This window comes from Chrysochloris asiatica, unplaced genomic scaffold (genome assembly GCF_000296735.1).
Source record: "Chrysochloris asiatica unplaced genomic scaffold, ChrAsi1.0 scaffold00046, whole genome shotgun sequence".
Lineage (NCBI taxonomy): Eukaryota > Metazoa > Chordata > Mammalia > Afrosoricida > Chrysochloridae > Chrysochloris > Chrysochloris asiatica.
Genome location: NW_006408564.1, coordinates 6,452,150 through 6,464,954, shown reverse-complemented (window position 1 = coordinate 6,464,954; position 12,805 = coordinate 6,452,150). Strand labels below are relative to the sequence as shown.

Below are 12,805 nucleotides of genomic sequence, written 5' to 3'. Positions count from 1 at the left end.
GTTGGTTCCTACTCATAGCGACTGTAATTTATAGGGTTTCTGAGGAATGGCTGGTGGGGTTGAACTGCTAACCTTGTGGTTCAGACTGACTTTGCAGTCCAATGCCTTATCCTGCAGCTTCACATCAGGATTCCCCTTTTATCCTTAATCCTGAGTCCTTAGTTTTACTCTATTGTTGTGTGTCATGTAGCTGTGGTTCAAAGGACCTGGCTGCCCAGTGCCTATCCTAGGATTTACAGTATATCACAGAATGGAGGAATATGGCTAGAAGGACAGTATTATGTAATTAACTACACTACAGTGACTGTCAGTAGAACACATTCCTTAGTCTAATGGTCAGTGTCCTGACCTGTCTGTTGCCCACTTCTCCCACAACCACTCATGAAGAAACATCAAATGTGGGCAATGTCTTCTCCTCGGAACCCTTTTTCTATCTCCCTTACATGTCCCCTTGTAAGTAGGGCTGTAACACAAGCTTTCGCTGTGTTTACTAAGGCAGAAAACTTCTTGGAAGTGGTGAGACAACCATGTCTGAGTTTATTCTATATCAGATGTTAGACTTTACACTTGATATGTGTTACTTCATGTAGGCCCCACAACAATCCTTTTTAGGAAGTTTTAGTCACACTCAGGGTTTTGAAGCTCAGAGAGGTTTAGAAATTTACCCACTGTCACTCAGCTAGGAAATGGGAAAGGCTGGATTTGAATACACATCTGCATAACTCTAAAGCCCATGCTTTTAACCAGTCCTTCACTCCACACAACTCCAAGGCTTGCCCACAGAAGCCTTTATCTAAGATGGAAGACTCCAATACAGTTGCTTTGGTGAATCAGTGTTTATGTTTGCTCGAAGCTAGAGTGGGAGAGACTGCCCAGTTTGCATCATCCCCACAATGGCAGGCATGTTCAATCAGGTTCATCAGTGAAGATATTGTAAGTAATTCCATGTCACCAAGAGTCTCCTTCGCCCTTGCTGGCTCCTACTTCATCAAACAGATGTCCTCATCCAGTGATTGATCCCTGCTAATGATGCATTATCACTGGTGTGGACTTGTAGGATAAAACATTGGACTGCAAGGTCAGTTTGAACCTCAGTTTTGGCGGTTCAGACCCATCAAGTGCTGCTCGGAAACCTTATACAGGGTAGGTATGAGTCGGAACCAACTCGACAGCACTTAATAACAACAACAACAGTGATGCATCCAAAGTGAGTCAGACAATGAATGTTCTGTTGTGACCCGTAGGGTTTTCACAGGGCAATTTTTGGAAGCAAATCAACAGATTTTTCTTCTTAGTCTGACTAAGTCTGTAAACTGTGCTGAAACCTGTTCACCATGAATGACCTGGCTGGTTTTGAAGTATTGATAGCTTTCAGCATCATATCAATATGCAAGTAATATGAGAAATCAATAGGTGGGTGGTGGTCCAAAAAGTTAGTGGTTTAGAAAAACACAAACATTATCGTACAGTTGAAGGGGGCAGGATTTTTAAGTAAGTTTTACAGGCCTGAAAATCAAATTGTTGACAGGGTTGGTTCCTTCTGAATTCTCTGTGGGAGAAACCTTGCTAATGTGATTACACAGTACCAAAATAATCTCCCAATCTCAAAACCTGTAATTTAATCACACCTGCGAAGTTCCTTTTGCCATGTAAGGTCCCATGGGCATCTCTGTAAAGAAAACAGTAATGCTCTGTGAGCTAGCACACTGTTTCTGAGGTTTTGGAGCACCTGAAGTGTCATTTGGTTGTGAACTAAGAACTGCCACATCGTCTGAGACACAGGCTGAGAAGCTGTGGTCTGAAGGACTTCATTATGATGCTCCTAAGAACTGGTACTTGACATGGCATCTCTTGCTTCTGGGCTTTATGACCAGGGTTGGATGGTGATGGTCTTCTGGTCTCCACTTTTGTGTGGAATTAGAATAACCAGTTTGCAGCTTAATTGGCAGAGGTACCATGCTTGTAGCCTTTGGGGGATAGATTTCTGTGCTCCCTTAAAGTGAATGCACAGGAAGTCTGATATGTCGGGAGCTGGACTAGGTGGGGGAGCATGATCTGCTTGATGGGTAAGAAGTGCTTCTTGGAGAATGTGTGAGAATAGATGGGCTTTGTGGAAAGTGCAGGTGCTGAGTACTACAGGAAGTCCTTGGGTAAAGAAAGAAAGTATGACTTAGTACAAATCATACATAAAACCTATTGTATTAAAGATTTGAGTTAAATGCAAAGGTTCATAATAACAAACAGTGAGCACTGCTTGGTGACACTCATACAAAATTGCATGGCTTCAGTGGTTTGGGTTTGCCAGCTCAAGGAAGGAGAACAGCTTACCTTTTTAAGTAGGATCGCATTACTGTTAACACTGTGTTGACTGTGTAACTTTGTATTTGACTTAAATACTCCTCTTATTTACCCTCATAACCATGCTGCCAAAGCATAAATCTGATGCAAGTGCTGGTGATGCATCAAAGAAAAGGGAAAGGGTCTTGATTGAAAATACTAAAGCATTCAGAAAGAGGTGAAATGCCATTGTTGTTGTTGACCCTGTGAAGGGTTTCTGAGGAGCAGCGGGTGAGTTTGAATAGCCAACCTTGTGGTTCAAACCGACCTTGTGGTTTAGTGGCTATGAAAAAAGGCCACAAGCTACAGTCAGTCAATGATCTGAACAGTTTAAAGGCTAAAGTGAGAATATTGGGTTGTGAGAAAGGCTCTGCCCCAATGAAAGCTACAGTGATCACTGATAACACAGTGGTTTAATAATGGAAATAGAAAGGCTATTGATAATTTAGTTGGATGATCAATATAAGTGTAGTATGCCTTTTACCCTTTACTTCAGTGCAAGAAAAACTTGGAGCCTTTTTCATGTTTGAAAGCTGCACAGAAAGCAAGTGATGAAGAATGTTTTGTGATGAAGAATATTTTGCAAGTAGGGGTTCAGTTGTTTCAGAGCAAATTACCCTAATGTTCCTCATGAATGCCCCTTCTGATACACAAGACATGATAAACAGTGAGTGCTAACCTTTAGTTATGATCTTTTTTGTTTTAAGAAGTCCTACTGGTGTGCAGCAGCTAAACTTGACTGAACTTGGAGCTGCTTACCAAAAGGGCATCAGTTTAAACCCACCAGCTACTCTGTGGGAGAAAGATAATGGTAATTTCCTCACGGAAAGATGACAAGCTCAGAAACCCTAAGGAGCAGTTCTCGTAGGAGTGCTGGTGTGGTGCAGTGGGTTAATGTGCTGGACTGCAAGGTCGCTTTGAACCACAAGGTCGGCGGTTCAATCTCACCAGCCACTCCTTGGAAACCCTACTATGTCCTATTGTTAAGTCCTGTTGAATCAATCCTGACTCATGGTGACCCTGTATAGGGTTTCCAAGGAGCAGGTGGTGGGTTTGAACTGCTGATCTAGTGGCTCACAGTCTGACTCAACTTGTAGCAATGGGTTTTGGAAACTGTTTAAGAACTGTTTATTTTTTTTTTTTTACAGTCTTGTGTGCCTACACACATAACACGCATACACAGATTGTTTCTCTCTTCAGTACAGTACAATATGTAGTTATTTTCATTACTGCATTATCATGTATTATATTATGTTTAAGATGTTTTGGTGTATTTGGACTTGCTTAAATGTTTTATGTGCATAGAAAGGTAAAATATATACTATATAAGACACACATTTGACTAACTGATGCTAAATAAGAACCATATGTACCTGCTCCGACTTACCTACATGTTTGATTTAAATGCAGACTGGATCCTATTCCTTACTTGGGGACTGTCTGTATTGTAGTGCCTGGAAAGGTTTAGGAGGCTGGGAGGGAGTGTCTGGGAGAAAGTAGGGACATTGTCAGGTATGGTCTAGGGGTGATGGTGGTGGTGGTGATTATGTGCCACGGAGTTGGTTCCAACGCACAGTGACCCTGTATAGAGTTTCCAAGGCTGTAACTCTTTACGGGAGCAGAAAGCCTCATCCTTCTCCTACTGAACAGCCGGTAGTTTAGAACTGTTGACCTTGAGGTTCACAACCAGAGCCACTAAAGGGTTTGCAGCAGAGAGATGAGGGCCGATTTGCATATGAGGAGTTCATCTTGTCAGCCAATGCTTGAGATCAAGCTTGTGTCTGGTCTATTGCTGGTGGTCCAGCTCTGCAGCGTTTGGATCAAAGTGGAGTACTCATTGAGTTGTGAAGGGATTTTTCTTGCAAGCTTCATCATCCTCCGAGGGGCCAGCTCACACGGTTCCCTCTGAATGGCTCCACATATCTCACAGGGACCTTATTTGGAGGGATTTAGGTTCTTGTAGGAGTCCTGGTGTAGCATCATGGGTTAATGTGCTGGACTGCAAGGTCGGTTTGAACCACAAGGTTGGTGGTTCAAGCTCACCAGCCACTCCTTGAAAACCCTATATAGGGTCTTTATGAGTCAGAACCAGCTCAAAGATTCATAAACAACAACAACAATTGTTGTACAGGGTTACTATGAGTTAGAACTGACTGGACAACTCTCAATAACAACAGCAACAGGTTCCTGATTTAGATTCCTAGTCAGTGTCCCTCATGCGTACCCACCACCCATCTGTTCTTGGAAGTTGTGTGTTGCTACGATGCTGAACAGGTTTCTAGACTAAGACAGACTCAGAAAACAAGACTGGTGGCCTACTTTTAAAAAAATAAGCCAATGAAAACTCTATAGACTACAGCAGTCCATTCTACAACCAATCACAGGGAGCATGCCAGACCAGGCAGTGTTTCATTCCATTGTGCATGAGGAGTTGCCATGAATCAGGGGCTGACTGTACTGTACAGCAACAGGTTTTCATGTGCACGGTCTTAACTCCTCAAGGGCCAGCAACCTCATTGGCTTGACCTTCTATCCATCATACATACATTGCCTATTACAAGTGTCCCGCAAAAACCTGTTCAAGCCATGTTGCAAGAGAAATACAGGAGCAAAGAAAACCTGATAAAATCCCATAAGTAAGGTCACACTGGTGACCAGAATCCCTAGGCACCTCAGAATGTGCAATATTAAACAGAAGGAATTTCATTTGCCAAATGTGCGTCTTCTACATGGTTTTGTGTGGTCCTTCTCAGGCCTGCCCCAACACACAGTTGAGTACATTTTCTTATTATAAAGACGCACTGGAGTGAAGGAGCTTCCCCTTGGTCACCAATGATTGGATGGAATGATTAACGCCAGCATTGGCCTCTAGATTTCATTTTGTTTACTCTCCTCCTACAGTCCTGCCTTTTCCTTTCCACTCTAGCTCAGTTATTCTTGTAAGATCCTGGTACTGTCATCCGTGCCCTTCATTTAACCTTGCTCAGGATACATTAGATGCTTGTTTATGGCTGGCACTTTCACCTCAGTCATGTTTAACTTATTTTTCCATCTGAATAGGAGTCCTTGGGGAACCAGGGTGTGGTTTGAGGTTTGTCTGTATGCCCCAGGGCAGGGGCAATTTTGTTCACTGCCCACTGCACCTAGAATAGTGTCCTGGTCCATACTAGAGACTGTACGAAGGGAATTCCTTTCTCCAGCTGGTGTCCTGGGGATTTGTACGGCAGGAGGGGTATAGTTTGGGGGTCTTGAGCTCAGGTCTTAGGTATCGCCATAGGGCTTTGCAGGGATTGGATGGACTGTCTCCTTCTTGGCCTCTTCCCTGGTACTGTTCTCTGGTCTTAGCCAAATGGTTGCAAAAACTGTGACTTTGTCCCTAAAGAGTTCAGGAAGCCATTAGAATCATAATAAGGTGATAACACTTTCCAAAGTGAGGAATTGTGGAATCTTGTGTGTGGAAGGAAGAATAGATGGATGGAGGAAATCTACCGAAGGGAGGTGAACTAGGTAGGAGGGAGCCCCAGTAGATTGTGGTCTGGTATGCCATGTTGATGTAGGTTTCGTGTTACTGCTTATTCCCCCATTTTTGTTAAGAGCACTGTATGTATGTGCTTCTCTCTTTCTTGCACAGCTGCACTTTCCTGAGGCCCCTTGCACATATGAGCTGGGGTCCAGTTTCAGTGGACGTGCCTGGTCTTAGGAAAAGTAGCGTGGACGGCTTAGGGAGGCAGTGGGCGAGGGCCTGAGATGCGGGCTCCATCAGGAGTGTTCTGTACACTGCGTCTCAGTGAACAATTGCCGGTATATGATTTCCCCCAACACCCTTCTTGTTGAGTGGAAACTTTAGCTACATGGTTAGAATATTTTCCCATCATTATAACATTTCAGAATTAACATATTTTGGAGAATTCTGAAAATAGTGTTGAACAGCACACTTATGGATGATTACAGAAACAGATGCATCAGAGTGGGAGTTGGTAGACCTGTAGCTGCCCTTTCCCATGCGGAATAACTGGGGGTTAGGAACTGGTGGGGCTGGCGGAGGAATCTAGTGTGCTCTGTGTGGATGTTGTAATTAAAGTGGGAAGTCTGGTGGAGTTGTTATCCCTGCTATTAAGAGCACAGATGGCAAGCGGCCATATCTCCAAGAGAGGTAGAGTTAAACCTTTTAAAGTCTTTTTTTTTTTCTTTTTCTTTTATGACCCACCCGCTGGATCCTAAGCATAGGTAGAAAAACAGTGAAGAATGTTCTCATTAAACGTTAACAGCTTATTCTCACACACCTTCTCAGTCTTGGAATGAGAACTCTGTTTCTTTGGACTTGAGAAATTGCCTATCTGTTGTGGCTTAATAGAGCTTTCAGACTGACTAGGGCATTTGGTAGGCAAATTTTATAACCAATCAGTGCTTAAAGCCGATCCAACTGGAAGGACTCCAACTGGCAGCCCTTGGCCTCCCTCCCAGCTTTACTGTTAGTGAATGATTAGTTAACCCCCAAACAACCTGTGCCCATTGTCTTAGGGCAAGTGCACACTCATGATCCCCTAGGGAAGAAGGGAGTCTGGCAGCTGGTGGCCAAGGAGCAGATGGAAGGAGCTATGGACGGGACATCACTCTCTGACTGCCGTGGCACTGGGTTTTAGCAATGATATGTGTGGTTTGACTCTAGGGATTCGTGATGGAAAAGCAAACTAGCTTCACTCTGCATCATGTTCTTTTGTTTTCTCACAGGGAGTGGGTCCGGCCAGCAGAAACAGCGGGCTGCACAACATCACCTTCAGATATGACAGTAAGTAACTGGCTTGACCACCAAAGAATGGAGCCCTTTCAGATATGAAAGCTAACCCAATTGCAGTTAGTCAAGGACTATAGTAGGGCCTCTGGTTCAGGACTTTTCCTAACCGACTCAGGTTGGTAAAGCAGTCTCAAGTGGCTTAACACTTAAGTATTTGGGAGTTGGAACTGGTCAAGTGTCATTGGTAGAGTTCAGAGAAGTTGTATATGGAGGCCTCACTTGATTTCCTTAGGACATGACCATGTCCTGAAGAACCTAGGGCCCAGAAGGGGACAGATGAGTGAAGCTGCCCAGGTGCAGGACACTAGGGAATGGTGGGGACTGTGGCAAGTTGAAGAACCAATGCCTGGTCTTAAGGAAGCATTGGCTTCTCAGTTTCAGCCCATTGCAGCCTCGGAGTAATCTAAAACATTTGTGGAAAAGCTCTTAATTATCTTTTCTAATTCTCCTGTATGCTGTCAGATACTGCAATTTCCAAGAAGAGCAGGAATTTTGCTTTTTTGTGTGTGAACATTTTTAAACTGTTGGTAATTTCAAACATTTTCCAAACCTAGATTGGGCCAAGTGGATGTGTATTCCAACCTGACCTGGGGGTCACCAGTTTGCCATCTTTTAGACCTGGGTCCCAACCCTCGCTTCCCACTTACTTGCCATGTATACTGCAGCAAGTAACTCTCACTCAGCCTCCATTTTCTCATCATATAAGATAAGAAAAAGTCTCCCTCCTGGCATTATGTGAGTTTCAAATGAAGTAACACTTGTAACTGCTCCATTCAGTGACTGGTCTGTGGTGTGCACTCCAGTATGCCTGTCACTGTTCTTAGGAGTCCCTGACTGGTAATGTGCTTAGCAGCTCGCTTAAAGATTGGAGGTTCAGCTTCATCCAGAGGCACCTTGGAAGAAAGGCCTGGCGATCTACTTCTGGAAAATCAGCCACAAAAGAAGCAATGCTGATATGGAGCACAGTTCTACTTTCACACACCCACCTGGGGTTGCCATGAGTTTCCACCAATTAATATTAGCCATCATTCCAACTGGAGTTATACACAAGCACCTTTCCCCTTCTCTAAAGGAAGTGTGATGTTTTCTGGATGAATTACTTGATACAGGGCAGTGTGGGTGAGCTTTTTCTAAGTATATAGAACCCTCTCTAAGCAGCTGCTTTCAATTTTTTAAGAAGGTACATAACATCGAACTGTGACTTTGTGAGCCATATAAACCTTAACTGATAGGTACAAATATTGACAAGAGGGAACTTGACTCTTGTTTGACATGTGTGGCACTGTAGGGTAAGCGCTGAACTGCTAACTGGAAGGCTGATGGTTCAAACCTACCAGTTGGTCCTTGGAAACCCTATACAGGGTCGCTGTGGTCAGCGCTGACTTGATGGTACTTAACAACAACATGTGTAGTTCATCTCTTGGATGGCGATACGAATCAGTGTTCCTGTGGAATGGATGCCTACTGGAAGCAGGGTTTTTTAATTCCTTGGAGACAGTCTCACAGTGTTGAGGTACAAATATGTGCGTGTCAAAGTCTGGCCTGTAGACACTGGCATCCGTATCTTAAGTGTAGCTCTAAGGACTTGCACATGCCCTTCAGACGCTTCTCATCAGCCATGGGTGAATGTCTTTTGCCTTGTGTAAGTTCTGTGATGCTTAGGATAGATTTACTTGCAAGTCCATGATTCTTGTTTCAGCTAAGTAAAGACATGTGGAAGGGATCTTTCATTGAATCAGAAAGTTAATTTCTAATACACGCTCTTGGTCCTAGCAGATCTTATATTACATTCAAGAGTTCAGAATTTTCCGGTCAGCTGTAAACAAGCAATTGCATCTCTGATTTAATGTAAGGTTTCGTGGAAGAGGAGGTATACCTATAAAGCCGAAAAAAATCTTAGAATTTTCTTCGTGGGGCTAAGTATTTGGCCCACTGGCCTATTTCTGTCTCAAAGCCACAACTTTCTTCAGCATTTAATTGGAATTTAATTCATAGTTCACATTGACCCCTGAAACGTCTGAAGTTCTGTTGCATTTTGGCAAAATGTCATCTGGGCATAAAGTTGTTGTAACCAGAACCCAGAACTTTAGCCCTAACTAATAATTGGATCCAGGCTGTGTATGAAAAGTTTTCCATTAAAAAAGAGATTTTTCTCCTCCACAGGGAAGTTCCTGCTCAATTGACTGGTAACTAGTTCTGCTTGAAATAACTAGGAACCAATTACCAAGTTTACACTAGAATGATTAAACTACACAAGATTATTTTTATGTCCCTTTGCCATTTAATGTACAGAAAGGTGATGTCTTTCTATGAAGTCAAAATAATTCCACAGGTCTCTCCTTTTCCTTTGCATTCCACATTTCTCCTTCAGGCTCTGAGGGGGTATGCCTGAGTAAGTTTCAATCTAATTCGTAGACTTTATATTTGCATAATTGTATTTACAAAAACCCAGAGAATGCTCATTTTGGCATGAGAAATGAACAAAGTAAAAAATCATGATTTGCTCTTGTTTTGGGCATCTTTTCCTGAACCTGGTTAAAGCCAAAGCCTCTTTCATTTTCTAACCCATTGCTGTTGGATCTGTTCTGACTTATGACAGCCCTGTGTGTTGCTGAGTAGAACTGCTTCATAGAGTTTTCTTGGCTGTAATCTTACAGAAATAATCTTGCCTGGCCTTTCTTTCAAGTTGCCGCTAGGTTCAAACCTCCAACCTTTAGGTCAGTAGATGAACGCAAACTGTTTGCACCATAGTGACTCCATCCTTACATTACAGTCCTCAGTATGTTGTTGTTAGGCACTAGTGAGTCGGTTTTGACTCAGTGATCCTATGTAACAGCCCATAGTATAAAACTAAACTAGACCCGTGACAGTCTCTCCTGTGTTGTAAATCTTTACAGAAGCAGACTACCACATTTTTCTCTGGTGGGTTTGAACCACTGACTTTGTGATTATTAACTGAGCACTTTAACCACTGTATCACCAAGACTCTTGTCCTCAGTGTGTGGTTGAGTATTATCGAGTCAGTTCTGACGCATAGCGACCCTGTATAGGGTTTCTGAAGAGCTGCCCTACCAGGACTTCGACCTCAGTATTGTTGTTTTTGGTGCCATCCAGTCGGTTTCGAGTATAGGATTTTTGAGGAGTGGCTGGTGGTTCGCAGTCCAGTCCTTATCCTACAGCGCCACACCAGGACTCCTCATCTTCAGAATAGTCAAGAAAGACATGATACTGACATACTTGTAAATTTCAAAAGTAAATAAACAATTAAAATAATAATTTATTGAGGAATAGAGTGTGGAGCCTTGGTGTGATGCTGTAAGATAATCACTGGACTGGTAACCACTTGGTCGGCAGTTCGAACCCACCACCCACTCTTTGGAAACCCTGTACAGAGGAGAGGGCAATGTCTGGTATAAGGGATGTATAAGGCCCTTGAAATCATTTGCTCTGGTTCTGCTAAGGCAGTTGCAGTTCCAGCCATCACATTGTTGTTGTGCTGGTAAGTATACTTAACTGCAGTAACAACAACAGCAGATTCCTGATGTGCTATAGGATAAGCACTGGACTGCTCTATAGGGTCACTGTAAGTCAGAACTGACTTGATAGTGCTTAATAGTAGCAACATCTTCCTCAGTATAGTCTTCAATAAATGAGTTTGTATTATTTATTTATTTGAAATTAACAAGTATCTTGGTTGTTTTTTTTTTCTGTATGGGAAGCCGGTCTCAGCCAAGATTTTTGCCTATTGGACACCTCTGATTAAGAAAGAACTTCTCTTAGTCATAAGGACTGAGCTGGTGACAGAGTGCCTAGAGGTCTGGGTGGGCTGTTGGAAGCTGTTTGCTGGCCCTAACCTGAGCAGTCCGTGGTGGTGTCCTGAGCCACCTAACTGCCCTCTCTTAGCTGCAGTTCCCTCATTTATGAAAAGTGAGGGTTAGGCCATATTTTTTTTCCCCTAGTTTAAAATTCTCTTCTGTACCAGAGAACACATGTTTTGATTACTCTGGGAGTGAATTTTCATCATAAGCAGAATTCAGTTTTATTATTAAAATCCTTCCAAAAGAAGCAATGCTGATATGAGATTTTTTTGGATGCAGATGGAAGTGGCAGAAGAAATAAGGTAGTTAGTTAGGCAAGAAAGCAAGCCAGCAGGCGGGATAGACAGGGGAGCTTTTAAGTGAGGGGAGGGGTGGGTGCACATGGGAGTGGGTGTATGTTATACTTTAGTACAACATTAAAAAGGAGGTAACCCCCTGAAACTCTTGCCTTGAGATAATCTTTAAACCTTAAACTAAAAGTATCCCCTGAAGTCTTCTTAAAACCAAACCATAGTTTAGCTTAAGTAGTCAAAAATGTTTGCCTTGAGCATTGTGCCCTTTTAAGAACTATTTATATGGAATCAAATTGACAACAGAACTGGGAAGATTTAGAACCACTACCCTTTAGGTCAGAAGACAAATGCAAACCATTTACACCACCTGATCTCCTTTCTGACCTAAGGGAGCCTTTGGAGGCAGTGAGTTTTTGTTTAACAGCGAGGAATGATTTGGAAAAGAAGGGTGAGGATGGCTGCACAGCTCAGAGATTGTATTCCATGCCACCGAATTGTACATTCAGAAACTGTTGAATTGGTGTTTGCTTTGCTGTGTATATTCTCAACAACAGCAACAACGATTTATTATTATTATTTTTTAATCAATGAAAAAGGAGGAATATTGTATGCACTTTAAAAGTCTTGGAAGGGTATCCACTAGAATGTTGATAGCAGTTACCCTTTGCATGATGAGAGGTTATGAATGACTTTAACACGTTTTCCTTTGTTCTTTTGTGGCTTTCAAATATCTTCACTGAATGTATTGTCATTGAAATGGAAAATGTGCAGTACTGTGTATTGAGAGGAAGACTAAGTGTAGTAGACTGTTTGAGCTTCCTAGGAAATATCCTTGAATGCTTTTCCCTTCCGAGGGCTAGCGGGCGGGTCTGGGCATTTGATGAAACTGAAGACCCTTCACAGGAGATACTAAAGACAGCATTCACATTTAATCATTGAGAAGGAAGCAGAGATGAAGCAGCTTATGATGGTTGATAGTTCTTCTTCCTGCCCAAGTGGCTATTCTCTGAAGCCCGATTCCAGCTGCAAGTGTCTGGCAGCTTTGTAAGATTGTGCAGACTTTGAAGGTGTGTATAGCAATACCAGGTGGCACAGCTGCTCCCGTAGCTGTGGTGACTTTGACAGGTGGCAGTGAGTAATGTACTCAGACAAAATCAAAGAATCAGGTGTGTTTTGTTTCTAATCAGTATGGGGCTTCTTAGACTTAGTGGGTACTGTGGATATGTTTAATGATAACATGAAGTTTCAGAACCAAAGTTGCTTTGTTTTTTGTTTTGTTTTGCTTTAATGCTAGTTCACGTTGAAGGTACTTAGCTTGGGGGAGGAGGACACAAGTCACTGTCTTGCTGAAAACTGCTGAGTCAGATGAAATAATTAATGGCTTAGGCAAAATGTAACAACAACAACAAGAAGAAGAAAAACATTATTACCAGATACACACGTGAATTTCAGACTCTGTATGATCCTCTTAAAAGTGTTCCCGAATTTAACCCGAGGTTGGGGGTCATATGTGTGATAACAATCCCACTGAAGTATCCTTATTAGTTTTCCAAACAGTGCAT

The 12,805-nt window shown here is 42.6% G+C and overlaps 1 protein-coding gene across 1 annotated transcript in view; it reads left to right on the top strand.

Annotated features, from left to right (window-relative positions):
• The window catches only part of IL17RD (interleukin 17 receptor D), an 84,029-nt gene that overhangs the window by 46,800 nt on the left and 24,424 nt on the right, over nt 1-12,805 (top strand). The window contains exon 2 of the mRNA XM_006862063.1: nt 7,069-7,126. Within this exon, the coding sequence (XP_006862125.1) occupies nt 7,069-7,126 (58 nt within the window). The remainder of the gene's footprint in view (nt 1-7,068; nt 7,127-12,805) is intronic.